At 40.5% G+C, this 27,582-nt stretch overlaps 1 protein-coding gene across 1 annotated transcript; it reads right to left on the bottom strand.

The window, feature by feature from the left end:
* On the bottom strand, positions 1–27,582 carry LOC141252545 (lysozyme g-like). Its single transcript, XM_073670529.1, has 6 exons — positions 27,459–27,582; positions 17,830–17,855; positions 16,246–16,326; positions 10,999–11,198; positions 2,194–2,356; positions 1–215 (listed from the first exon to the last, which is right to left on the bottom strand). Exons 2-6 carry the CDS (start codon positions 17,834–17,836, stop codon positions 82–84), a joined length of 585 nt encoding a protein of 194 aa, XP_073526630.1. The 5' UTR covers positions 17,837–17,855; positions 27,459–27,582; the 3' UTR covers positions 1–81.

Raw genomic sequence — 27,582 nt, 5'->3', positions numbered from 1 at the left:
TTTTAATGGAATGATAATACTGCATAGTGATAGGCTGTTCAACACACACTATAGTTACTTTATTAATATTATGAGGTAAAGTTAAAATCCTCGTCTTTTAAAAAACTTTGCTCTAGCAACAACATCATTAGAGTAGTCCTTTCCTGTTGTGCGGCTGTCCGGATCATGCAAATTGGTGACATTGCCTGGACCAGCATTGTAGGCTGCAAGAGCACCTGTGAAATAATGCATGAGATTAGTAGGTATGTACAAAATATATTTAATCTGCTGTCAAGATACACATACTGTTTACCTGTACATTTTTTGTACTGTATATATGTGTATGTATAGCATTTTTTAGCATTTCTTAAAGAGGTTGTCCACTACACTACATAATGCCCCCATCTATTTAAACAGTGGAAAGAAGATTAGACAACCTCTTTAAGGTGGATTTCAAGTGGCATCTTCCTGAAAAAAACGTTGCATGCAAACCATCATAAAAACTACCTAAAAGAAGCCAAAGAAGATGCTTCCGGAAAAATACATCTGGAGTTTTCCTGAAGTATCTTCTGCTTTAAAACCAATATGTGGGTATAATGGTGTCTAATAGATGTCTTGTGCACCAACTCCTAGAGTGGTTTCCCATACAGTATTTTTTTTTTTTTTTTTTTTTAAGGCCACTTCAATTTTTCATGCCGTTTTATCAGCTAAAGCCAGAAGAGAAGAGAATCCATCAAGGAGAAATATACATTTTTTTCCTAATATATTTCTCATTCCTTCTGAGTCCTTATTCTGCCTTTGGCTTAACAAAAGGTGGGATTTTTAAAAACAAAATACTGCATATGAAAAGCTCTTAGGGCGAGTTAACGCTAACTTAATTTTCTTTGAAGAATTCAACAGAACAAACCTTGTGAAATGCTTTATTGTATGCTGTTTATTGGGAGTGATGTGGCTTTCTTCAACTGCTGTTACAGGCTTGGTGCACTACATACTGAACAGTGTACAGAGAAAAGTGCTAGTTCTATGGTCAAAGACACCTTGTTCATAAAAGTGATTAATGCAGTATGGCCAGTCTGGTTCAAGGTGAAAAGATGTCAAGAATTCATGGATTATGATAGCGTTATTAAGGAGAACGTCTAGCTGAACTAAATGAGACCTGGGGGTTGCAATTGTCAGACTGAAATTTCATATTCAGCTTTAGTTTGTTTTGTGCCCATTTTAGAGCCAAATATGGATTCAAATTGTAGGAAAATAGAAGTCAAAACTTCAGACTTCTAAATTTCACAGTCCAAGTACTTACTGCAACTTCAGGACCGGCTCTGGGTCTTTTGACCCAATCTCAACAGTTTTATATACGGTAAGCCTGTGAGGCTGTAGCGTTCGAGTCGTGTGAACCGCAATCTTGTGTTCATAGTCTGCCGCAGAAATGTTTGGAATTAATGAAAGAGTGTTACTTGACTCCTCTTTTGTGTCTACTGTTGGCTCCCAGATCTCTATTATAATTTTTCATATGATATGGGAATATTTATCATAGCCCCCATGATCAGAGAAATTGTATTTTCTGCTGGCAAATATTTCCCAAAACAAATATTTGTGAAGCTAAAAAAATAATGCCATAAAAAGCTGCATATGTGATTTCAGACTTATGCAGACGTTAGGCCGCAGCCACATTTCAGCCATCTGCATGCATTGTGTAATTATTGGTATTTCCATACCCCTAAAGGTAAGTATGTATTTACTTGGAAAATAAACACTTAAGGCCTGACTCATCAAGATCGGTGTTGATCACGCCGGTGTTGATGAAGGGATGTGCTGGAGTCAGACACCCCTGATTCATGAAGATGTGCACACCTCTTCATCAATCAGATGCATCTGATAAGTGGTGTGTGCCTCCGTGTGCCATGCCAGAAATCTTACTCTAGTCAAGCACTGGCGTGAGATTTCTGACGTTAGGGAACACCACAGCTCATCATGAATTATACAAGCTGTGGCGTCCCAACACAGCCGCACCTCCGTCCCACCCATTTTATCAGAGCTGGAAGAAACTGGAGTAAAAAAGACAAAAGTCGCAAAATGTGGATGCAACTGCGCCTAAATTTTACGACTTTTCAGAGCTTATACACCAGAATTCTGATGTTTAATCTAAGGGCCCAATTCATCAAAACTTTCACAAGTCAAGGAAATTAGATATATCTTTCTGTAATCAATGGTTACCTTTCATTTGATCTTCTTTTGTAAACCCTGGAAATTTTTGATGAATTGCTGTAAACATGGAGGCCAGAATCTGGGTACACTGTAAAATGTGTACTTTATTATTCCAATCCCTAGGGTTTTCAGATTTCCAATCTCCACGAGGTGTATGATAACGTATATCAATCTGTAAGGAATAATTCAAAGATTAGACATAAGTAGACAACTAATTTAAACATACACAAGATCATCAAGCGTGAACCATGAGTTATCTACTATATATGCTATAGTTAATCAACAATTTACACATATTAGCCAGGGATTGTTATTTAAGGGCTTACAGTATATGAGATTTTACATTTTTTTGCAGCAAGAATGTAAATGTAAAGCATTAATGTGATGAAAATAGGAAAAACCTCCAGATTTGTTAGTTACACTCTTACTATTTCTGTTATGCAACACTTCTTCTAATACAACATGCAGTATGTACTGATGAGAAAATATACTCAATGCAAATTGAATTTCGAGTAGAATTGTATAAATTTGTAGTTCCTGGCAAATTTGAACAGCCGGTCCTTTACCATTTTACACATTGCAGATGATTTCATCAGTCACAGAAAGGTGACGTGACCTCAGGTGCGACCTTCCCCATAATTCCTTGCAGCTGTCATCACATGGTATAGTGCAGCCAATCAGGGCAGACTACCATAGCCTTTAGAATAGCCTAAGCAAGGAATGCAGTAGCCATTTTGGGGATGTACAGGTGCATCTCACTAAATTAGAATATCATCGAAAAGTTAATTTATTTCAGTTCTTCAATATAAAAAGTGAAACTCATATATTATATAGAGTCATTACAAACAGAATGATGTATTTCAAGTGTTTATTTCTGTTAATGTTGATGATTATGGCTTACAGCCAATGAAAACACAAAAGTCATTATCTCAGTAAATTTAACCCCTTTGCAACCCATGATGTCTTAGTACGCACAAATTGCATCCCCCGGTTCAGTGAGGGCTGCTGCACTGAGCCCCCACTGAACCGAGCACATGTCAGCTGATTCTTACAGCTGACATGTGTCCGCAACAGCTGCGGGTAGAATCACGATCCACCCGCGGCTGTTAACATGTTAAATGCCGCTGTCAATCTCCGACAGCGGCATTTAACGCGCGCTTCTGGGAAGCGCGTCCTAAGCCCCGCCCGTCGGCGACCCCGTCACGCGATCGCGGGTCACCGATGGGTGGGCATGACAACCCAGGGTCTGCAGCAGACGCCTGTGGTTGTCATGAGCTGGTCGCTATGAGCGCCACCTAGTGGTCGGTGCTCATAGCACAGGACCAATTCTGCTATATGCAGGGGATCTGCTGATCCCCTGTATGTAGCAGAGGCGATCGGATAGTTGCTGCTTCTAGTCTCCTATGGAGACTATTGAAGCAAGCAAAAAGTGAAAAAAAAAAGTTTTTAAAAATATAAAAAAAATTAAAAAAATATAAAAGTTTAAATCACCCCCCTTTCGCCCCATTCAAAATAAAATCTAAAAAAAAAAAACCTACATAGACATATTTGGTATCGCCGCGTTCAGAATCGCCCGATCTATCAATATAAAAAAAGAATCCGAATGGTAAACGGCGTAACGAGAAAAAAATTCTAAATGCCAGAATTACGTTTTTTGGTCGCCGCAAAGTTGCAATAAAATGCAATAACGGGCGATCAAAACATCGGATCTACCCCAAAAAATAAGCCCTCACCCAGTCCAAGATCCCAAAAAATGGAGACGCTACAGGTCTTAGAAAGTGGCGCTATTTTTTAAAAAAAAATTTTACCAAATTTTGGACTTGTTTTTCACCGCTTAAATATAAAAGAACCTATACATTTTGGTGTCTACGAACTCGTAATGACCTGGAGAATAAGAATGTCAGGTCAGTTTTAGCATTCAGTGAACGTGGTAAAAAAAATAAATAAAAAACAACTGTGGTATTGCACTTTTTTTGCAATTTTACCGCACTTGGAATTTTTTCCCTGTTTTCCCGTACACGATATGGTAAAACTAGTAATGGCGTTGAAAAGTACAATTCGTCCCGCAAAAAATAAGCCCTCACATGGCCATATTGACCAAAAAATAAAAACGCTATGGCTCTGGGAACAAAGGGAGCAAAAAAAGAAAAAGCAAAAACGGAAAATGCTCTGGTCCTTAAGGGGTTAAATAATTAACAAAAAAACACCCTCAAAGGCTTCCTAAGTTTTTAAAAAGGTCCCTTAGTCTGTTTCAGTAGGCTCCATAATCATGGGGAAGACTGCTGACTTGACAGATGTCCAGAAGGCAGTCATTGACACACTCCACAAGGTCCCAGAGTTCCAATTTTCATTTGGAAATCAAGGTCCCAGAGTCTGGAGGAAGAGTGGATAGGCACACAATCCAAGCTGCTTGAGGTCTAGTGTGAAGTTTCCACAATCAGTGATGGTTTGGGGAGCCATGTCATCTGCTGGTGTAGGTCCACTGTGTTTTATCAAGACCAAAGTCAGCACAGCCATCTACCAGGAAATTTTAGAGCACTTCATGCTTCCCTCTGACGACAAGCTTTTTGGAGATGGACTTGGCACCTGTCCACACTCCCAAAAGTACCAATACCTGGTTTATAAACAACAGTATCACTGTGCTTTATTGGCCAGCAAACTCGCCTGACCTTAACCCCGTATTGTCAAGAGGGAGATGAGAGACACCAGACACAACAATGCAGATGAGCTGAAGGCTGCTATCAAAGCAACCTGGGCTTCCATAACACCTCAGCAGTGCCACAGGCTGATCGCCTCCATGCCACGTGCATTGATGCAGTAATTGATGTAAAAGGAGCCCCGATCAAGTATTGAGTGCATTTACTGAACATACATTTCAGTAGGCCAACATTTTGGATTTGAAAAACATTTTTCAAGCTGTTGATATAAAGTATTCTAATTTACTGAGATAATGACTTTTGTGTTTTCATTAACCGTAAGCCATAATCATCAACATTAACAGAAATAAACACTTGAAATAGATCACTCTGTTTGTAATGACTCTACATAATATGAGTTTCACTTTTTGTATTGAAGAACTGAAATAAATTAACTTTTTGATTATACTCTAATTTAGTGAGATGCACCTGTATAGCATAGTGAGAGAATGTCATAGCTCACAGCTCAGCAATAAAGATAGGAAGAGAAAGCCGTTCAGACAGTATTATCTTTTATAATTGCAGTACTGAAGAAGTCGTCTTTGGATAATAGAGAAATTAAATTAATAGGAGGAAAACAATAGGAGAGGAGCAAGCACCCATGCCAGACTCAATGTGATTGATCAGTGATAGGGGGTAGCTGGCACTTGGCCTACTGCATTAGGATTACAATTAAATGTTTTTCTTTTTTTTTCATTTGTAATGCACTAAGAAACAGAAGCAAGACAGCACAATAGTTTTCACTGAAAAAAAATAAATTAAATCAATGTCAGACAGTGTGCTTGTTTGTCACCAGCAACTGCACTGAGTTCTTGCATTTCTTCTGCAATCGTTTTTGTGAAGGTGAGGTGGGGGTAATTGTTGATTTGTTATCAAAGAAAATTCTTCAAAATTCAGACATTTAACTATGACTGTCTAACTCACAAAGTGTGTGTTTAACCCCTTCATCCCTGAGCCTTCATGACCGGGCCAAATCTTACAATTCTGATCACTGTCACTTTAAGAGTTAATAACTCTGGAATGTTTCAACAGATCCCACTGATTCTGAGAATGTTTTTTTATGTCATATTGTACTTTATGGTAGTGGTAAAATGTCTTCGATATGACTTGCGTTTATTTGTGAAAAAAATGGAAATTTGGTGAAAATTTGGAAAATTTAGCAATTTCCAAACTTTCAATTTTTCTGCACTTAAATCAAAGAGTTATTTCACACAAAATGGTTCACAAATAACATTTCCCAAATGTCTAATTTACATTAGCACAATGTTTGAAACAGAATTTTTTTAGTTAGAAAGTTAGAAGGGTTAAGAGTTGACCAGCGATTTCTCATTTTTACGACAACATTTACAAAACCATTTTATTAGGAACCACATCACATTTGAAGTGACTTTGAGGGGTCTATATGACAGAAAATATCCAAAAGTGACACCATTCTAAAAACTGCACCTCTCAAGGTGCTCAAAATCACATTCAAGAAGTTTATTAACCCTTCAGGTGCTTCGCAGGAATTAATGAAATGTGGAAAAAAAAATGAACATTTTTTTCATAAAAATTTTACTTTAGACCCAAATTTTTCAATTTTCACAAGGGTAACTGGAGAAAATAGACCCCAAAATTTGTTGTGCAATTGCTCCTGAGCATGCCGATGCCCCATATGTGAGGAAAAAACACTGTTTGGGTGCACGGAAGGGCTTGAAAAGGAAGGAGTCCCATTTGACTTTTTTAATGCAAAATTTGCTGGAATAATTAGCGGATGCCATGTTGCATTTAGAGAGCCCCTAATGTGCCTAAACAATGGAAAGCCCCAAAAGTGACATCATTTTGGACACTAGACCCCTCAGGGAACTTATCTAGATCAAGTGCTTCACAGAAGTTCATAATGTAGAGCCGTGAAAATTTTTCCTGAGCATGCAGATACCCCATATATAGGGGGAAACTATTGTTTAAACGCAGAGCTGGGCGAAGAAAGGAAGGCGTGATGTTTTGGAAAGCAGACTTTGATGGAATGGTCTGCGGGTGTCATATTGCGTTTGGAGAGCCCCTGATGTGCCTAAACAGTGGAAAACCCCCACAAGTGACCACTCAAGGAATTTATTTAGATGTGTAGTGAGCACCTTGAACCCACAGGTGCTTCACAGAATTTTACGTGGATCTGTAAAAATTAAAAAATATATTTTCCCACAAAAATTATGTTTTAGGCCCAAATTTTTTCATTTTCACAAGGAGAGCAGGAGAAACTTTGCTGTGCAACTTTTCCTTTGTACGCCGATACCCCATCTGTGGTCCAAAACTACTTTTGAGGCACAGTTCAAAGCTCAGAAGGGAAGAAGCACCATTTTAGATTTCAGATTTTGCTGGACTGGTTTGAGGGTGCCATGTCACATTGGCAGAGCCCCTGAGGTTCCAGAACAGCAGATCCCCCATATGAGACCCCATTTTACAAACTACACCTCTCAATGAATCCATCTAGGGATGCAGTGATCATATTGACACCACAGGTGGGTCACAGAATTTTATACCATTGTGCAGTGAAGGAAAAAATAATTACATTTTTACTACCAAAATTTTGTATTAGCCCCAGATTTTACATTTTCACACTGGGAAATGGGTAAAAATTGCACCAAAATTTGTCCCACAATTTCCGCTGAATGTAGAAATACCCCATATGTACAGTACTGCTTTGCCACATGGCGAGACTCGGGAGGGATGGAGTGCTATTTGCCTCCTAGAGCACAGGTTTTTCTAGAATAGTATGCAGACTCCATATACAGAACCCCTAAGTGCTAGAATAGCAGAATCCCCCCTCAAATGACAACATTTTGGAGATTTTACCCCTTTGGGAATTTATCTACAGGTGTAGTGACAACTTTGACTCCATGGGTCTTTTTCAGAAACACGCAGCAGAGGATGTTGCTGAGTGAAAATTGCAATCTGCCATTGTAGTGACCAGTATGTTGTAGTGACCAGTATGTTGAAGTGCCCAGCTCATACTTCTGGAGACATGCACTTGTAAATTAGGACGGGCTCTCATCGCTACAGAAATGTCAAACATGTGAGTGCTAAATGTGGTTTAGGCACACTGGGGCTCAGAAGGGACGTTTTTGTTAGTACCATTTTCGGGCACATGACATTTTTTGATCACTTTCTATTCTGATTTTTAGGAGGCAGCATGACACAAAAACCAACAATTCATATTTTTTTTTTAATGTCATTCCGCATATGGTAAAATTGATAATGCAGCTTTATTCTTCGGGTCAGTATATTTACAGAGATACCACATTTCTATAGTCTTTTTAGGTTTTGGTCTTATCCACAATAAAAACTATTTTATAGAAAATAATTATTTTTGCATCGCTTTATTCTGAGAACTATTGCTTTTTTATTTTTCCGCTGACAGAACTGTATGGTGGCTTGTTTTTTGCGGGACAAGATGACGTTTTCAGAGATATAATTTTTATTTACATTCGTCCTTTTGATCACATTTTATTCTACTTTTTGTTCGGCGGTATCATGATAAAGCATCGTTTTTTGCCTCGTTTTTTTTTTTACGGTGTTCACTGAAGGGGTTAATTAGTCCTACAATTTTATAGGTCAGGTCGTTCCGGACACGGCGATACCAAATATGTGTATTTTTTTTTTTTTTCAGAAAAATATTTATTTATGGGTACAGTATATATAGAGATAGATAGATAGATTTTTTTTAAATTATTTTGTAATTAATTTTTTTAACATTTTTACAATTTTTTTAAACTTTTTTACTTTGTCCCACTATGGTACTTTCATTTTTTTCAGCCTGATCGCTTATAAAGCATAGGGATGCAGGAGCATTCCTATGCCTTATAAACTGTCAGTGCTGCACTGACACACAAAGTTGCTAGCTCTGGTGAACCAGATGTCGTTATGATGATATGGGTCACCATAGCAACGATCGGGACCCCACAATGACGTCGTCTCCGATCCAGGGGCAGAGGGGCTTTCTTTCCTCTGCCTGCTCCCTAAATACTGTGATCGCAACATTTAGCGGGTTAAAGTGCAGAGAGAGGTGCCTGGCACTGTGTCCCAGGTATCAGCTGTCAGAATCAGCTGACACCTGGTGGCGATTGCCCGTGCACAGCCCCCTGTGGAATTTGTATATCTGATGTTTTTATATGCACATAATCACTTTATGTATTGTTTATCACTTTTGTCATTTAGCACATTCCTGGGTCTGATATTGGGCTATTATTTTATGGGACTTCATTGAACCTCTGGCTCCCTGTAACAGCGGACCTTTTTGTTCTTTCGGTAATGCCGTGACTATGAGTGTACTAATTAGTCTTTATTAGGGGTATTTGTGTTTTCTTTCCCGCTTTTAATGCGATTATAAATAAAAAAAAATTATTTTTTGAGGGTTACTAATGATTGCCTGAGGAATGTTCTGCCACGCTGAATGCACTTGGGCACCCAAATCATCAAGATCAACTGCTAGCAGCAAACTTTGCAATTTCCGACCAATGACGTCTCCCATCGTGCACATTTGGGACAAGTCCATAGACTGTGCAGATCATGGTAATTTAGGCCATGCATGCCACTCACAGACAACCATTACTAACCACATTGATTGCATGGCAAGGTGTGTAATAAGTGTGTATTTCTGTGTATGGCTCTCATACTCAATAAATTGAGATGTTTTGCAAATTTTGTTTCCATTTTACTATAATTTGCATATCAGTGAGTGGTTGTTTATTAGTATTTTGCACCTTTGCTGCCTCTGCCTTTTATCATGGGGGCCTATCGGTATTCTGCAATATATTGGTATTGTGATCAGTAAAGCTGGTAGAAATCGAGTCACAGGATCAAGTCCCGCAGCCGAGTCAGTAAGCTGCTGGACAAGAGTCCCAAGAACTGCCTCCTACCTCCTGGCATCCCCGGCTCTTCTTTTGATTCATTGGCCTGTTGTTACGTCATCATTGAGGTATGACGTACCTGTGACGTTGCACCGCGCAGTCTAATGAAAAGTCCACAGGTGCCAGGGGGTATGAGGTGACTATCAAGGCTCTTGTCCCACAGCCACAGGCTAAGACATAGCCACTGGATTGGGTCCTGTGAAATGATTCACACCAATCCGAGTGACAAGGTATCGGTAAATAATGACTTTTTTCTCTGATACTGTTTGGATTTAATGTCCTTTTTTGTCAATTATTTTTCCAGCATTCATGATATGTTATAAATGACATGTTTTGATTACATTCACAGAAATAAAACAATCTAAAACAAAAATTATGTCTTCAGGTCACCATTTTGTGAGGGACATTCTTTTTTCTTCTTTTTTTGATGACAGAGTTGTTTGATGGTTTAATTTTTCTGGGCTAAGTTGACAATCTTGGTTACTTACAACTTTTTGGTAGTTTTTTTATTCCTATTTTGAGAGGAGAGGTAACAAAAAAAAAGCTAATTCTGCATTGTATTGTTTATTCTGTTAACCACAATGTGATAATTTTATAGCTTGAGTTGCTCTGGAAAAGGCAATACTAATTATATGTTTATGTTATTTCTTCCATTTTCTTTTTCAATAATTAGGACTTCATCATTTAGGATCTTGCCTTTGGCATATCTGGAGGTCATTGGTAGGATTTCAGCTGCCATATTAACCCACTGGTAGCCAGTGATCGCAAAGCAGCGGAGTCACCGGGGTACAGATGGAACCCATGCCTTTGTTAATCACTTAGATGCCACAGTAACTATTGACTGCAGCAATAAGGGGTTATGTTACTGTGAGTGGAATTATCTATGGATCCTGACTGTAAAATACAGTTGACACCTGCCGTCTTAGTCCATGCCATCATGGGCAAAGGTTGCACACATAGACTCACAGAGAGACAATGACTTCAGAATACTAGTTTGGCTTTTTCTTCACGTGGGGTAAATGTTACATTTGCAACCCAAGCTATGTATCTAAATACTTTGGCCAAGGATTGTTGGCAAATCCTTGGCAGCCAGTACCCAATGAAAATGGACCACCAGCTTACTCCCCCAACCCCTGGTTCTCTCTTGAATGAGTTCAATAATTATGAGCTTATCAGAATTAATAGATGGTTAATTCCATTTAGATGTTTCCTCTGCTTTGCTGAATAATTACCTGCATGAGGCCAAATGCATTTCCATGGTCACCATATTTCCTTGAATCTAGAACGTTTCCAGCACGTGACTCACGAGATATAATTCCAGCAATGATAGCACCATCCATTCCAGTTTCCACAGACACTGACTGTATCGTCCCTTTATATTTGTTCATTCTGCCCAGATCTGTTCTCGCTAGTTTCTCTGAAGCAGCAATACCTTTAAAATTATGAATATCAGAAGAGAACGTTCAGTTCTGTATTTTCATATACATTAGTATAAAGCTTCCAAATGTTGCCTCAAAGGGAAAGAGGAAAGAAATAGCCAGAAGTAGAGAGCAACTGGCTCAATAGTTACCATTCAGAAAGACTATGTCCACACAGGATGGATATATTGTGTATCTGTAACAAAATCACTAATAAAAATCTGCGGCATTCGCATCTACGTTTGGAAACAGATTTTCATGTGGACTTGATCTCAGATTTCACCCTCTGTAATATGAAAGAGTTAAGTCAATGCTGAAGTTTGCCATGTTTCTGCAGCATCAAAATCATAGAGAAAGATGAGGATAAAGCTAATCTATTAAATAATTTTTTTTCGACAACTTTCACAAAGGAAATCGAACTAACAGGAGAAATGAGAAGTGACAAACTTAATCCTCCACTAAGTATGACAAATCTAACCCAAGCTGGGGTACAGAAACGCCTCAGTAACATTAAAATAAACAAATCACCAGGACCTGATGGCATACACCCACGGGTACTAAGGGAACTAAGTAATGTGATAGACAGACCGTTATATCTTATATTTAAGGACTCTGTTGAGACTGGGTCTGTGCCACTTGATTGGCGACAGGCAAATGTAGTGCCAATATTCAAAAAGGGAGCGAAAAGTGACGCCGGAAACTATCGGCCGGTGAGTCTGACGTCCGTTGTGGGCAAAATTTTTGAAAGCTTCATTAAAGAGGCAATTACGGAGCATCTTGATGCTAATAATCTTTTAATCCCGAACCAACATGGATTCATGAGGAATCGCTCCTGCCAAACAAACCTGATTGACTTCTACGAGGAGGTTAGCTCTCGAGTAGATCAGGGGGAACCAGTGGATGTCGTGTATCTCGACTTCTCAAAAGCGTTCGATAGCGTGCCACATAATAGGTTGGTATACAAAATGAGAATGATGGGGCTGGGGGAAAATGTCTGCAAATGGGTAGCTAACTGGCTAAAGGATAGATGGCAGAGGGTGGTTATAAATGGAATATACTCAGATTGGGTAAGCGTCACTAGTGGGGTACCACAGGGGTCTGTACTAGGCCCAATGTTATTTAATATCTTTATTAACGACATAGTCAACGGGATAAATAGTAAAATATCAATATTTGCAGATGACACAAAGTTATGTAAAACAATTAATACAAAAGAGGACAGTGCAGACCTACAGAGGGATTTGGATAAGCTGGGTAGGTGGAGCATTAAATGGCAAATGAGGTTTAACGAGGAGAAATGTAAGGTCATACATATGGGAAGGAAAAATGGAAGTCACCAGTACTCACTGAATGGGAAATCATTGGGGAATTCAGAGATGGAGAAGGACTTGGGCATCTTGATTGATAGCAAACTAAATTGGAGTGCCCAAAGTCAGGCCGCCGCTGTAAGGGCAAACAGGGTAATGGGATGTATCAGAAGAGGTATAGCTGCAAAGGATGAGAACATTGTTCTTCCACTGTACAAAGCACTGGTCAGACCACACTTGGAATACTGTGCTCAGTTATGGGCCCCAATATATAGAAAGGATATAAATGAGCTTGAAAAGGTACAAAGGAGGGCAACAAAATTAATAAAGGGAATGGAGGGACTGCAATACCCAGAGAGGTTGGCAAAACTAGGACTATTCAGCCTGGAAAAGAGAAGGTTGAGGGGGGACATAATAAATGTGTACAAATATGTTAGGGGACAGTATAGATATCTTGCCCGAGATTTGTTCAAAAGGAGGGATATTACGGTAACAAGAGGGCACTCACTAAGACTGGAAGAGAAAAGGTTTCAGCACCAGCATAGGAAGGGGTTCTTTACGGTAAGAGCAGTGAGAATATGGAATTCACTGAGTGAGGAGACGGTAATGTCGGATTCACTACACCAGTTCAAGCGGGGACTGGATGCATTTCTAGATACCAGGCAGATTTCAGCATATACTTAAAAATAAAATAAAATAGTAGGTTGATACAGGGATTTATTCTGACTGCTGGTTTCAGAGTCGGGAGGGAATTTTTCCTCAGGTGAAGATTGGCCAAATCATTTGGGGGTTTTTGCCCTCCTCTGGATCAACTTTAGCAATTACAGAACTAACAGGTCGAACTTGATGGACGCAAGTCTTTATTCGGCTTTACAAACTATGTTACTATGTTACTATGCAGCAAGTGCTAAAACCAAATTTTAATTAATCCACAGTTTGTAAATGAGGTTTTTAAAACCTATTTACTTGCACGGCAATATAGTTTGCAAAAAAATCTGTTGTAAATTTGCAGCCAATTGTGGGAACATTGCCAAAAACCTCTATGTGCAAGAATCAATATCGCCCCGAATCATCAAGACCGGCATTTTTCACAAGACAGAGTGGAGTGCAAAGCGCCTTATTCAATAAGATGTCCCTGCCTCTTAATGTACCAGGCGATGCACCAATTGGCGTGTGTCTCTATGTGCACCTCTCCACACATCCTAATCCAGTCATGAATTTGACGATAAAGGGGGTGTGGAGGGATTTGCCATGCACCGCCCCAGCTCCACCTACTTTGTCAGAGCTGGGCCAAAATGGCGTGAAAATGACAAAAGTCGCAACATCTTTTTGTTCAGTCTCGCGTTGTGCAAAAATTTTGAGAGTCTTTAAAGGTTTTTAAGACAGTTTTCTGGAGTAAAACCTTCATGAATTGGGACCAATGTATTGAAAAAATATCACCTGCAGAAAGTGGAAGGGTGACACGCTGATTCCAGCTGATCATTTTGTGGAAAGGGGGCTGTTATCCAATTCAGCTAGTGGGTCTTACTTATAGTATTTAAAATTTGGGCTTAGTTTGAGTAACATAGTATGTGTGACAAGTGTATTGACACCAGGGTTCACTGTTCCACTTACTCTCACATCCATAACCGAGTCATGTCATAAATTTACAGCACTTGATTATAAAAGTATGTCCTAACAGAGGTAGAGCTATATGATGAGATTATTGAAAGCAATGCATTTTTGACTTATTTAAGATACCTAAATATACTTGGGTGCAACTACAACTACTGTTGCAAGCAGGGGTGGTATAGGGTGGAGAACATGTGGCAATCTCTCCTCCTATATCACAGCCCTTCATTCAATTGACCATTATCTACTGAGTTTACACACAATAGATAAAAGCTGATCGAACTTGGCATCCATGAACAAGGGAACCCAACATGCTGCCAAGCTCTGGAACCTGTTACATTGGTTTCTGTTGCCATCCAATGTGAGTTAGGGATGTGCATGAGAGCAAAGAGGTTAACGGTTCATTTATACAAACCAACCGGTGGTGTTACACGTTGGTAAATATTGACCAGTTGTTTAATAGCCCGTTTACACAGGCAGACAGCGCTTAACGATAATAGGCTGCCATTGTTCTTGGCAGCACAGATTCTGTTTACACAGGATAATGTGCTTCCGAAAATGATGATCTTTTGTGCAGAACAGAAGAACATTTCACCCATGGAACAAGTGTTTTGATTATTCATCGGGTGATTGACAGCCTGTTAACACTGCAATATTATTGTGAAGCGGGTGTTCCTCGTTCACGATAATCTCAGTTTAATTGCACCTTAAGTTTGGGGTATGAATTTAGTTTGGGGATTGAAATTATTTATGGGTCTGGTCTCGCTTCTGTTCATACCCAGATTTTGGCATCTGGTCAGAGGTATGTTTGGAGGTATTAATTTAATTTGGGCTTTGGTCCAGAATCTAGAATTCTTTTTACGAAATCTAAACAGGGCTATTAAAACGCATGGTTTTGTGGGTAAAACTGCATTACTAATGCCAACAATATGTGGACAATTACTACTCTATTTGAAGACAACATTTGGGCATAGTTTTGGTACTATTTGGTTGCCATATTTTAAGAAAATACTCTTAAAGATGACTTGTCATTTTTTCTGACATTTCAGTCATGGGAAATATTTGATCATCTTCACATAGAACCCAATAATGCGACATCCCTCTGTTATACCCACTAGTAATATATGGCCTAATCACGGGCAGGGACCCCAGGAACAATGCGCAAGCATGGGTTAACCTGACACATTATCTGCGCTTGCGCAATGTCACAAACACCCTGAGCAAGCTGGCTAATACATGAAAAGTGCGCGGAATAGAATTCAAATTGAGTGGCGACCAGCATGACTAAATACAGTAAAGGACACCCCTATCACTGAACGAGCAAGTAAGTTGTAAGTATATAAAGTGATTTTGGAAAATGATTATAGCACTGATTTTCATGGAAAAAGCGCGTCAGTGATGCACATTGCATCATTAAGAACAACCTGGGGACAGTTTAACTTATACAAATGACATGACAAGTTCTCTTTAAAGTAATTCTGAACATTTAAGCTTTCTCTAAGGATAGTTAGGCAGTGTCTCAAACCCCAGACACCCACTTTTCGATGTGGTTTTGCTAATCACCACCCCATTTTGTGGCTTAGTTCGCAGGACTTCCCTAGCAAACTCGCATTGGCAAGTGTAGGTTCACATTTATAGAAGTCGTGAACGGCATGACGAAGAAAGCAGACGCTTTTTTACCCTTCAGAGATTTCTCTTCTGGATGCCCCATAGCAGTGATTATGGCTCCCATATTCTTAGAGGACCCACTTTCCAAGAACTTATTGTCTAACGCCACTATGTGAGTTCCCTTTGATGCAGAAGATTATCAGTGTTGCACTACTATACACGTTTTGGCTCTTTAACAAATAGTAATTATGCTGCTTATTACAGTTATGTATTGTTAAGAGGCAGGTGGGCTGATTCCAGCCATAAATTGTTGCTCATATACTATCTTAAGAACCTTTGTCTAAAATATATGCATTTTGTTTTCCCACCAAATATGTGTCATCCCACCCTTAATAACATCTACCAGAACCAGAAAGAGAACATGGTTTTCACATATTTATTATTCAATATTTTGTGAGATAATAGAGAACACTTACCTAATTTTTTAATACAATATTCTCTGAGACCTTCTTAGTGTAGTCCATGAAACACTTACCAGCAATGTTTTCTCCATCTTGTCTGCCAGTTGTAACCGAGGCACCAGTGGTAGAAATTTTGTCAAGATTACCATATTTAGCTGTGAAGAAATCAGAAACAAACATTAAAATTCTTGGAGTCATTTATCGAATTGTGATAGCTACATCCCTCTTTTTATGATTAAAGGGGTAGTCTGATACATAAAATGCACTATATAAATATTGAACCACTTTTGTAATTAGCTTTGTTACAACATTTCGTACCATTCTCCATATACAGCCTTTTACTTTACTTCAAGTTACGTTTGGTTTGAGGAAAGTCTCCAATGGGACTTCATCAGAGGATGGCCCTGCAGTCAATTCTCCACAGCTTCTATCACCCCACTCAGAACAGAACATCCTGGGGCCACGGCTGCTGTTACTTACAACAGCTTCTTTCACCGCCGCCGCCTGATGACGTCTGAATCAATTGCGGGGATGGAGGCAGAGAGAAGTTAATGCAGCTTCTAGAACCGCCACCACACTTGTCACCAGGGTTGCCAACCGTCTAGAAATTCCAGGACAGTTCGTAAAAATAGTCAATGATAAGGAAGAGCATGGCACATTTGGTCAGTAGGTGCTCAAGTAGGATCCTGTCCCATAACACAGTAGATATTAGACTTGGCACTGAGATATCATGAATAAGTTAGATTTTATTAAATAACAGCAATCCAGAAATTTGAAGACATTTCAGTCTATACAGTAGACCTTCATCAGGGTGCCTTTTCACTTCACACTGTGGTGGATACCACATGCTAAACTTAGCACAATTATCCTGAATCAAACATTCTCCTTGGCAATCCATAAACTGATGAAGGTCATCTGTATAGACTGCAACATCTTCAAATTTCTGGATTGCTGTTATCTAATAAAATCGAGCTATCTTAAGCCTAATATCTACTGTAGTCTGTAAAAATAGAGCATTTGTTGCCCTCTCCACAAAAAAATTAAAGTTGTCTGATTTTTTTGGAACTGAAGAAACTTATACAGATTAAAATGATGATAATTACAGTAAAAATACAGTTTACAGTGAAAGCAGCTGATGCCTTCATATAGAACAATGGGCTGTAGACATGTGTCACTCGCCCTCCTTCTGTCACCTCACCCTGATGACGACTCGTTTCAGTGAAAAAAGCTGTGTTACAGAATTTGTGTGGTGGCAGTAACAGAAGCTGTGGTCACTTCTCACTGCCTCCATCAAAGCAATTGATTTCGGACATTATCAGGGGACAGCGGTGACAGAAGCTGTTGCAAGCAACTCCCTGATGATGACTTATATTAGGAGGGATGATAGAAGCTGCATGGAAATGATTGCATACTGTCCTATTTCCTGTGCTGATAACTGAGCTCATGAAAGAGGCTTCATGGAAGTGACTCCTGGCTGCTTCACATATCTGCCGGTAGGGCAGTAACTGGCATTGATATGGAGGATCTGTTGATAACATCTTGTATAAAACACCTGAAACTAGCATTATTATTGGCATGGTAATTAATACTATGGCTGCAACTCTTATAGGAGCTCTCCCTTCACATCACAAATGACATATTTTGCTATAGATACTTACACGCCATTGTTATTTTAGCTGTGGACCTAAAAGAAGAACAAACATTATTTTAGTATGATGTGACCATAATAAACAGGCAAATTTTCTAAAACATTTACAGTCTGGACTATTCAGACAAAAGTAGATCTAGAGCTTGGCTAATATCTTTAGTCATATTTTAAAAAACGTTAACCCCTACTTGAATGGCCAATTCTGTTTTTTTGCATGTTCATGTTTTTCTCCCCCTCTTTCAAGAGCCATAACTTTTTATTTTTCCACCGACAGTCATATGAGGGCTTGTCTTATTGTGAGAAACGTTGTAGTTTTGAATGACAACATTCATCTTACCATACCAATGTATTGGAAAATGTGGAAAAAATTCCAAGTGTGCTGAATTATGAACAGCGTAGGTCCTCTTGTTATGGGAGACATATTTTCGGCGTTGTGACGAAGTGGCGAGCGTAACACATTTACTTACATCACTGCACATCAGCTCCAAATTAACATTGGACAGAAGGATAACGATATAAATGCCATATTTCCAATCTATGGAAAGCTAAAATCATGTTAGGAAATATGGCAAAAATATCTCGCGCCTGGCACCTCCAGGTGGGAAGATATACTGAAAATCAGGGATTCCATAACTTTTTGGAACCCTAGCCGAATCCTGTGACCATCCCCAATCTGAGGTCACACAGGAGAGGTACAGTGCTGGCCAAAAGTATTGGCACCCCAGCAATTCTGTCAGATAATACTCAGTTTCTTCCTGAAAATGATTGCAATCACAAATTCTTTGGTATGATTCTCTTCATTTAATTTGCTTGCAAGGAAAAACACAAAAGAGAATGAAGCAAAAATCAAATCATTGATCGTTTCACACAAAACTCCAAAAAAGGGCCGGACAAAAGTATTGGCACCCTCAGCCTACTACTTGGTTGCACAACCTTTAGCCAAAATAACTGCGAACAACCGCTTCCGGTAACCATCAATGAGTTTCTTACAATGCTCTGCTGGAATTGTAGACCATTCTTCTTTGGCAAACTGCTCCAGGTCCCTGATATTTGAAGGGTGCCTTCTCCAAACTGCCATTTTGAGATCTATCCACAGGTGTTCTATGGGATTTAGGTCTGGACTCATTGCTGGCCACCTTAGAAGTCTCCAGTGCTTTCTCTAAAACCATTTTATAGTGCTTTTGGAAGTGTGTTTTGGGTCATTGTCCTGCTGGAAGACCCATGATCTCTGAGGGAGACCCAGCTTTCTCACACTGGGCCCTACATTATGCTGCAAAATTTGTTGGTAGTCTTCAGACTTCATAATGCCATGCACACGGTCAAGCAGTCCAGTGCCAGAGGCAGCAAAGCAACCCCAAAACATCAGGGAACCTCCGCCATGTTTGACTGTAGGGACCGTGTTCTTTTCTTTGAATGGCTCTTTTTTTTTCCTGTACACTCTATGTTGATGCTTTTTCCCAAAAAGCTCTACTTTTGTCTCATCTGACCAGAGAACATTCTTCCAAAACGTTTTAGTCTTTCTCAGGTAAGTTTTGGCAAACTCCAGCCTGGCTTTTTTATGTCTCGGGGTAAGAAGTGGGGTCTTCCTGGGTATCCTACCATACAGTCCCTTTTCATTCAGACGTCAACGGATAGTACGGGTTGACACTGTGGTACCCTCGGACTGCAGGGCAGCTTGAACTTGTTTGGATGTTAGTTGAGGTTCTTTATCCACCATCCGCACAATCTTGCGTTAAAATCTCTCGTCAATTTTTCTTTTCCGTTCAGATCTATGGAGGTTAGCCACAGTGCCATGGGCTTTAGACTTCTTGATGACACTGCGCACGGAAGACACAGGAACATTCAGATCTTTGGAGATGGACTTGTAGCCTTGAGATTGCTCATGCTTCCTCACAATTTGGTTTCTCAAGTCCTCAGACAGTTCTTTGGTCTTCTTTCTTTTCTCCATGCTCAATGTGGTACACACAAGGACACAGGACAGAGGTTGAGTCAACTTTAATCCATGTTAACTGGCTGCAAGTGTGATTTAGTTATTGCCAACACCTATTAGGTGCCACAGGTAAGTTACAGGTGCTGTTAATTACACGAATTAGAGAAGCATCACATGATTTTTCAAAGGGTGCCAATACTTTTGTCCACCCCCTTTTTCAGGTTTGGTGTGGAATTATATCCAATTTGGCTTTAGGACAATTCTTTTTGTGTTTTTTTCATTGAAGACAAATTAAATGAAGAGAATAATACCAAAGAATTTGTGATTGCAATCATTTTCAGGAAGAAGCTGAGTATTATCTGACAGAATTGCAGGGGTGCCAATATTTTTGGCCAGCACTGTATGTGGGCATGACTTTTATCTGATAAATACTGATTTTGAATTATAATCATTGTCAGTGGAAGACACAGTTCCTTGCAGTTCTGTACCATTTTCCTGAAAGTAGTGCTATCCATGACACAGGTTTAGTACTTTACTTTTGTTGTTCCTTTTTATTTAATGATGTAATTGTATACACTGTATTGTTTTGTAAATTTTTGTAACATCTTTTGTATTTTTTTTATGTCCAATCGGCCTGTATAAATGATTGATGGTAGCAGCTAGTTATTGTGGAGTTTGGCAGTGACTGTGCCGCAGTATATATTCCTTGCACTGGAATCAGATGTGTATATACAGTCATGGCCAAAAGTTTTGAGAATGACAGCAAAATTATATTTTCACATGATCTGCTGGCCTCTGGTTTTTATTAGTGTTTGTCTGATGTTTATATCACATACAGAAATATAATTGCAATCATATTATGAGTACCAATAGGTTATATTGACAGTTAAGGTTAGGTTAGGTTAAGTGCACACGTAACGTTTTTAATGCTTTTTCGCCTCGAAAACGCTTGCTAATTGGTCTGCCAGCTATGGCAAAGGCAATCCTGACGTGCTGTGCACATGATGCAGAGATTTTCGCTCAGGATTGCCATTGCGGAAAAAAACGTAGCATGACCTTGATATGCAGCGTTTCCGCAGCGCTTACCGCCCATTGACTTTAAAGGGAATCTGTCACCCCCTGGGACCTATCAGACTGCTAATATGGGCATACAGGTGATAGAAATGTGAATCTATAGTTACCTGTATGTCCCATATTAGCGGTCTGATTGCTGTGTAATAGCTTTTTATTAAATTATTTCTGCTAAGCTTCGCGTCCGGGGAACGCCAAGAAATGCCCTCCTACTTGCTTCGTTTACATACTCACCCCACCTCCCCTGCACTTCACAGGGCCCTGTCACGTGCAGTTCCCGGCCGGATCCCGCTCTTGCGCAGCTTCCCCTGTATGGACGGCGCTCTTCTCCCTGCCGTCTGTATAGCCTTGTGGAGCAGGGAACTTGTGCACAGGCGCCGGTGGCTGCCTTCCCAGCGCCTGCGCACAAGTTTCCTGCTGCACAACACTACACAGACGGCAGAAAGAAGAGAGCCATCCGTACAGGGGAAACTGCGCAGGCGCGGGATCCGGCCGGGAACTGCAGTGCAGGGGAGGTGGGGTGAGTATGCAAATGAAGCTAGTAGGCGAGCATTTCTTGGCATCCCCTGGAGGCGAAGCTTGGCAGAAATAATTTAATAAAAAGGTATTACACAGCAATCAGACCGCTAATATGGGCCATACAGGTAAGTATAGATTCACATTTCTATGACCTGTATGCACATATTAGCGGCCTGATAGGTCTCAGAGGGGTGGCAGATTCCCTTTAATTGAACCGCAGCAAATCCGCAGGTATAATATTTATGCCTACGGATTTGCTGCATTTCAATTAAAGTCAACAGGCGGGAAAACGCTGCGAGTAGTACTCGGGTCGGCAGAGGAGGACTACTACTCCCCTCATCTGACTGCCGCTCTCGCTGTTCAGCGGGAGCGGCGCGGCTGAGAGGAATAGTAGTCTCCTCAGCCGAGCCGGCGTGTACGCGGTGTAAAACAAAAAAAAAAGCATTATTCTCACCTGTCCAGCGGCCCCTGGACTCCCCGATGTCCCACGATGATGTCTTCAGCCCGGTGGCCCGCGGTACACTGCCGGGAGCGCGCTCGCTCCCAGCAGTGTACTGCGCTGTCAGGACCTGCGGTCACGTGAGTTCTCAGCTGAAGATCAGCTGAGAGCCCACGTGACCTCACTTTACGTCACCGGTGCTGCATGGGAACATTCTCAAGAATGTTCCCACCAGTAATGGTGCCGAGGTCACCGAGGCTGATCAGCTGATCTTCAGCTGATGAACCCCAGTGACCTCACTCCTGCAGCAGCATGTACACTGACAGGAGTGATTTTACACCCATGTCAGTGTACATTGCTGTCTTCTACAGCACAATGATTGCTAATGTCACTGCTGTAGAAGTGACCCGGATCGCCGAGGGACAATCGTTGGCGGTAATCGTGGACTACGTTGTGACGGCGAACAGGTGAGGGATATGGTTGTTTTTTATCTTACTTTCTTTTCAGGAGACGTTGGCTTCGGGGACTGACCGTACAATAAAACAAAATTTAAAACCATGTGTCATTTTATTTAATTAAAATACTTTATTCTGGCAGTGTATTTATTGAAAAAACGGCGACAACTTTACTACGCGGTTAGTAATGGGGCTATCTTATAGATGCCCTCCATTACTAACCTGGGCTTCACGTCAGGCGCCAATACAAGGCTGACATGAACCCCAACCGCATTACCCCACTCGCCACCATTACAGGGCAGTGGGAAGAGCGGAGGCTAAGCGCCAGATTTGGTGCATCTTATGGATACGCCATTTCTGGGACTGCAGAGGAGTGATCTTATTAGCCGTGGAGGGGGCTAGTATTCATGGCCCCTTCTCTGGCTATTAAAATCAGCCTGCAGCTGTCTGTTTAGCCTTTTCTGGTTAGATTTTATAGAAGGACCCTACGTAAATTTTTTTCTGGGGTCCCCTGAAATCTAGCCAGTAAAGGCTAAACAAACAGCTGTGGGCTGATATTAATAGTCAGGGAACATTGTTGGCTAATGGCCCCTTCCCCGGCTATTAATATCAGCCCCAAGCAATCAGCTTTCCCTCTTCTGGTTATAAAAATGAAGAGGGAGCCCACACCATTTTTTTATTTAATTTTAGGCTCTGTACCCATGATCCGGAAGTAGCAGCGCTTTGGACGCATATTTTTGCTGAGTCCAAAACGTTGCATTCTATTGAACGGAGTTAAATCCGCATGTGTTCACTGAACCATGCAGATTTATCGCATTCAATACTTTCTAGTGGTCAAATTTCTGTTGCGGAGACTAGCGACTCCGCAAGAGAATTTGACATACTGCGGTCCTGAAAGACGCGCTGCACGTCAGTGTCCACGGGTGATTCGCAGCCTCTGATGCATGCATAGTGGAGATGGGATTTCTACAAATCCCATCCACTATGCTGTAACATCTGGATGCTGTGGATTTGACGCTGTATAAACACGCAGTGTCAAACTTACAGTGGCTCCTTATCGTGGCCTCATACCCAAACTCATCCGCAGCATGGCAATTTCTGTAGCAGACACATCAGTCTCCGCTGCAGATTTTGACCTATTGAAGTGTTATTATATGTGGTGGATTCACATGTACCGACTACAAAAGTGCGGCAATAGAACACAGCGTTTTGGACACAGCAAAAATACACTGCGTTCAAAGCGCTGCTTGTTGCCATTCGTGGGGATGTAGGGGCTAACGAAATAGCTGTGAGCTGTTAATAATAGCCAGGGACCATGTTTGCCTAATAACACCTTCCTAGGCTAAAAATAACAGCTCACAGCTGCCCCAGAAATTGAATGAATGGAAATGCTAATGAAGGTTGGGTGAATGGGATTAGCTGACACCTAGCTCTTTTATTTGGTGATGACAAGGTGTCAATCAGACCTTTTCATCACCAAACCTAATTAAAGAAAAGTAAAGAGTTAAATAAACACACAGACACAGAGTAAACACTTTATTTGAAATACAACAGAAACATTCTTTAATCATTTAAATTAACCAATATACTCACCCCAATTCTGACAGTAATCCAAGGATTAAAGAAATGTCCCACCAAAATAACTTTATTTAGCTCCAAAAAGCATTCATTGATGTACAAAAATGCTTAAAAAAACACATAAAAAAGCGTCAAAAATGCGGCAAAACTGCACGTTTTTTCCGCAACGTTTTTCCTGCCAAGGAGATGCAGAAATGCTGCAGAAATTTCTGCTTCAAATCCTGAATATGCGCAAATACCCTTAACCCCTTAAGGTCAGAGCCAATTATGTACTTAATGACCAAGCCAAATTTTACAATTCTGACCACTGTCACCTTATGAGGTAATAACTCTAGAACGCTTGAACAGATCCCCCTGATTCTGAGAATGTTTTTTTGTGACATATTGTACTTCATGATAGTGGTAAAATTTCTTCGATATGACTTTTCGTTTATTTGTGAAAAAAATGAAAATTTTAAGAAAATGTTTTACATTTTGCAATTTTCAAACTTTGAATTTTTATGTCCTTAAGTCAGAGTGATAAGTGACACAAAATAGTTAATAAATAACATTTCCCACATGTCTACTTTACATCAGCACAATTTTGGAACCAAATTTTTTTTTTGTTAGGAAGTTATAACGGTTAAAAGTTGACCAGCGATTTCTAATTTTTACAACAAAATTTACAAACCCATTTTTTTGGGACCACATCACATTTGAAGTGACTTTGAGGGCTCTACATGACAGAATATACCCAAAAGTGACACCATTCTAAAAATTGCACCCCTCAAGGTGCTCAGAACCACATTCAAGAAGTTTATTAACTCTTCACATGCTTTACAGGAACTGAAGCAACGTGGAAGGAAAAAATGAACAGTTAACTTTTTTTCACAAAAATTTTACTTCAGGCCCCAAATTTTTAATTTTCTCAAGGGTAACAAGAGAAAATGGGCCACAAAATTTGTCGTGGAATTTCTCCTGAGCATGCCGACACCCCATATGTGGGAAAAAAACATGTTTGGGCACACGGCAGGGTTTGGAAGGGAAGGAGCGCCATTTGACTTTTTGAATGTAAAATTTGCTTGAATAATTACTGGACGCCATGTCGCGTTTGGGAAGCCCCTGATGTAACTAAACAGTAGAAACCCCCCACAAGTGACACCATCTTGGAAACTAGACCCCTCAGGGAACTTATCTAGATGTGTGGTGAGCACCTTGAACCCCCAGGTGCTTCATAGAAGTTTATAACATTGAGCCGTAAAAATAAAATTTTCACATTTTTCCCACAAAAATGTTTTTCAGCCCCCAATTTTGCTTTTTCATAAAGGTAACAGGAGAAATTGCACCATAAAATTTGTTGTGCAATTTCTCCTGAGTAAGCCGATACCCCATATGTGGGAGAAAACCACTGTTTGGGCGCACGGCAGGGCTCGGAAGGGAAGGAGTGCCATTTGACTTTTTGAATGTAAAATTTGCTTGAAAAATTAGTGGATGCCATGTCGCGTTTGGGGAGCCCCTGATGCACCTAAACAGTGGAAACCCCCCGCAAGTGACCCCATTTTGGAAACTACACCCCTCAAGGATTTTATCAAGGGGTATAGTGAACATTTTGAACCCAGAGGTACGACACAGAATTTGATAACATTAGGTCATTATATTGAATAAGTTGTCATTAGTCTTGAGCGCAACTGCTCGCTATTTGAGTTTGCATTGGGTACTCGGGTATGCACCAAGTATCGCGGATGCTCGAGTGACATGCTTGAGTCCCCGCCCTGCATGTTTCAAGGTGGTTAGGCACCCAAAAAAACATACAGGTTTGCTCGTGCATGGTAGGCAATCCCCACATGTTTTTTTTGCTGTGTAACAACCACGAAACATGCGGGGGGAGGAGTTGAGCACGTCACTCGAGCACCGGTGATACTCGGTGCATACCCGAGCACCCGATGCAAACTCAAGTAGCGAGCACTTGCGCTTAACACTAGTCGCCATATCGTCATCATTTTTTTTCTTTTCTTTTGAAAAAATCCCAAACCCAGCACAACCGTAACAAAACCCTAGCCCTAATCCTAACCGCAACCCTAACACAACCCTAACCCTGGGCTAAGCCTAATCCTAACCCTGGGATAACCCTAACCCTGGGCTAACCCTAACACTAGGCTAACCCTAACCCTGGGCTAACCCTTACCCTAACCCTGGGCTGACCCTAACCCTGGGCTAACCCTAACCCTGAGCTAACCCTAACCCTGGGCTAACCCTAACCCTGGGCTAACCATAACCCTAACCCTGGGCTAACCCTAACCCTGGGCTAACCCTAACCCTGGGCTAACCCTAACCCTGGACTAGCCCTAATCCTAACCTTAACCCGGGGCTAACCCTATCCCTGGGCTAACCCTAACCCTGGGCTAACCCTAACCTTGGGCTAACCCTAACCCTAACAAAAAATATATATTTTTTATTTTAGAATTTTTATTTACCTAAGGTGGGGACAAAAGGGGGTATGATTTATTATTTTTTTATAGGGTTTATCACAGTGATCAAAATTAACCAATAGGGAAAATTCCCTGTCATTACCGGGCACCGGCCGGCAGATCTTGGCAAGCGCTCTGCGCCCGCCATTTTTTTTCTGCGGCAAGATGCCGGGGAGCCAGGGGATGATTAGAGGACGGCAAAAGTAAGAAAACCTCCTGATGTGCCTGTGATAATACACGGGTGAAACGAGTCGACGGTTAAATGAGGGTTAAATAGTGGATATGAGGGAGTGTAAACAACTGACATTCCTAAACCTGTAGCAAGATCTAGTGATGAGATGTCGGTGAAAACAGTGTCTCACTAACAGCTCAACAATAGATACAAATGTGATCATATAGAAATGCTGAGAGATAAGGAGCATTTTTAATAAATGAAGGTGCTTAAGCAGTTTATTATATGAATTGTTTAGAGTGATATCTGATTAAGTCCCAGAGAATATACTTCTAATGGGGATTGATTGAAAGTGTATGGGATCTATCTGTTCTGGTGCAGAACAGATAGACTGCAAATTGGGTACGTTGGATATTGGGCATTTTAATCATTACAAATAAAAGTTTAATTTTTATTGGGGATTCCACCGCAGTCAGTAACATTTTTGTTTGATTAGTGGAGTCTTCTGAGTCTTAAGATCCTCAATCAGTGATATGTTAAATGTACCCCAATATTGTGTCATTGAAAAAAACAAACTCATCCAGGTAAAAAAAGCAAGCCCTGACACAGCTATATTAACTGAAAAATAAGAAACTGTGGCTCTAGTATACACTGATAATGTGAAAATTAGCAGAAAAAAAGAAGCATTAGTGTACAGCCCATTGGGTACTGCTTGCATTGGTGCCATATATGGGATTAACTAAACCTTACACAATAGTATGTATATACTACTTTCTATGGCTTTGTCAGTGTTGTTGCAGACTCAGATTTGCTGACAGTCTCCCAATAGAGGTGAAATCCACCCCAAAGTGATCTGGCTTATCATCAGTGACATATGACTGGTTGGGTTATGTCTGTCACATTTTTTCCTGCCTCTTTATGCACTGATCACTTATCTAGGTATTTCTTTCAGATCTATTCATCTATAGTTATCTATGTTTACAATATATTTTGTAGATAATATTGTGCTTTTTGTCTGGTTTGCTTACCTTTTACAGAAAGTTTCTCCAGTAAAGTTTCCAAAATGAGCAGCTAGTTGCGTTCTCGGTAAATGATGTGTGCGGCGTCCGCTTTCACTATTCAGCTTTTATAAGGCATTGGAGAACTGAAACT

This window comes from Phyllobates terribilis, unplaced genomic scaffold (assembly GCF_046119375.1).
Source record: "Phyllobates terribilis strain yellow unplaced genomic scaffold, ASM4611937v1 Scaffold_2__4_contigs__length_985480577, whole genome shotgun sequence".
Taxonomy (NCBI): Eukaryota; Metazoa; Chordata; class Amphibia; order Anura; family Dendrobatidae; genus Phyllobates; species Phyllobates terribilis.
Note: the sequence above shows the minus strand (reverse complement) of the source record. Positions and strands in the feature narration are given on the sequence as shown.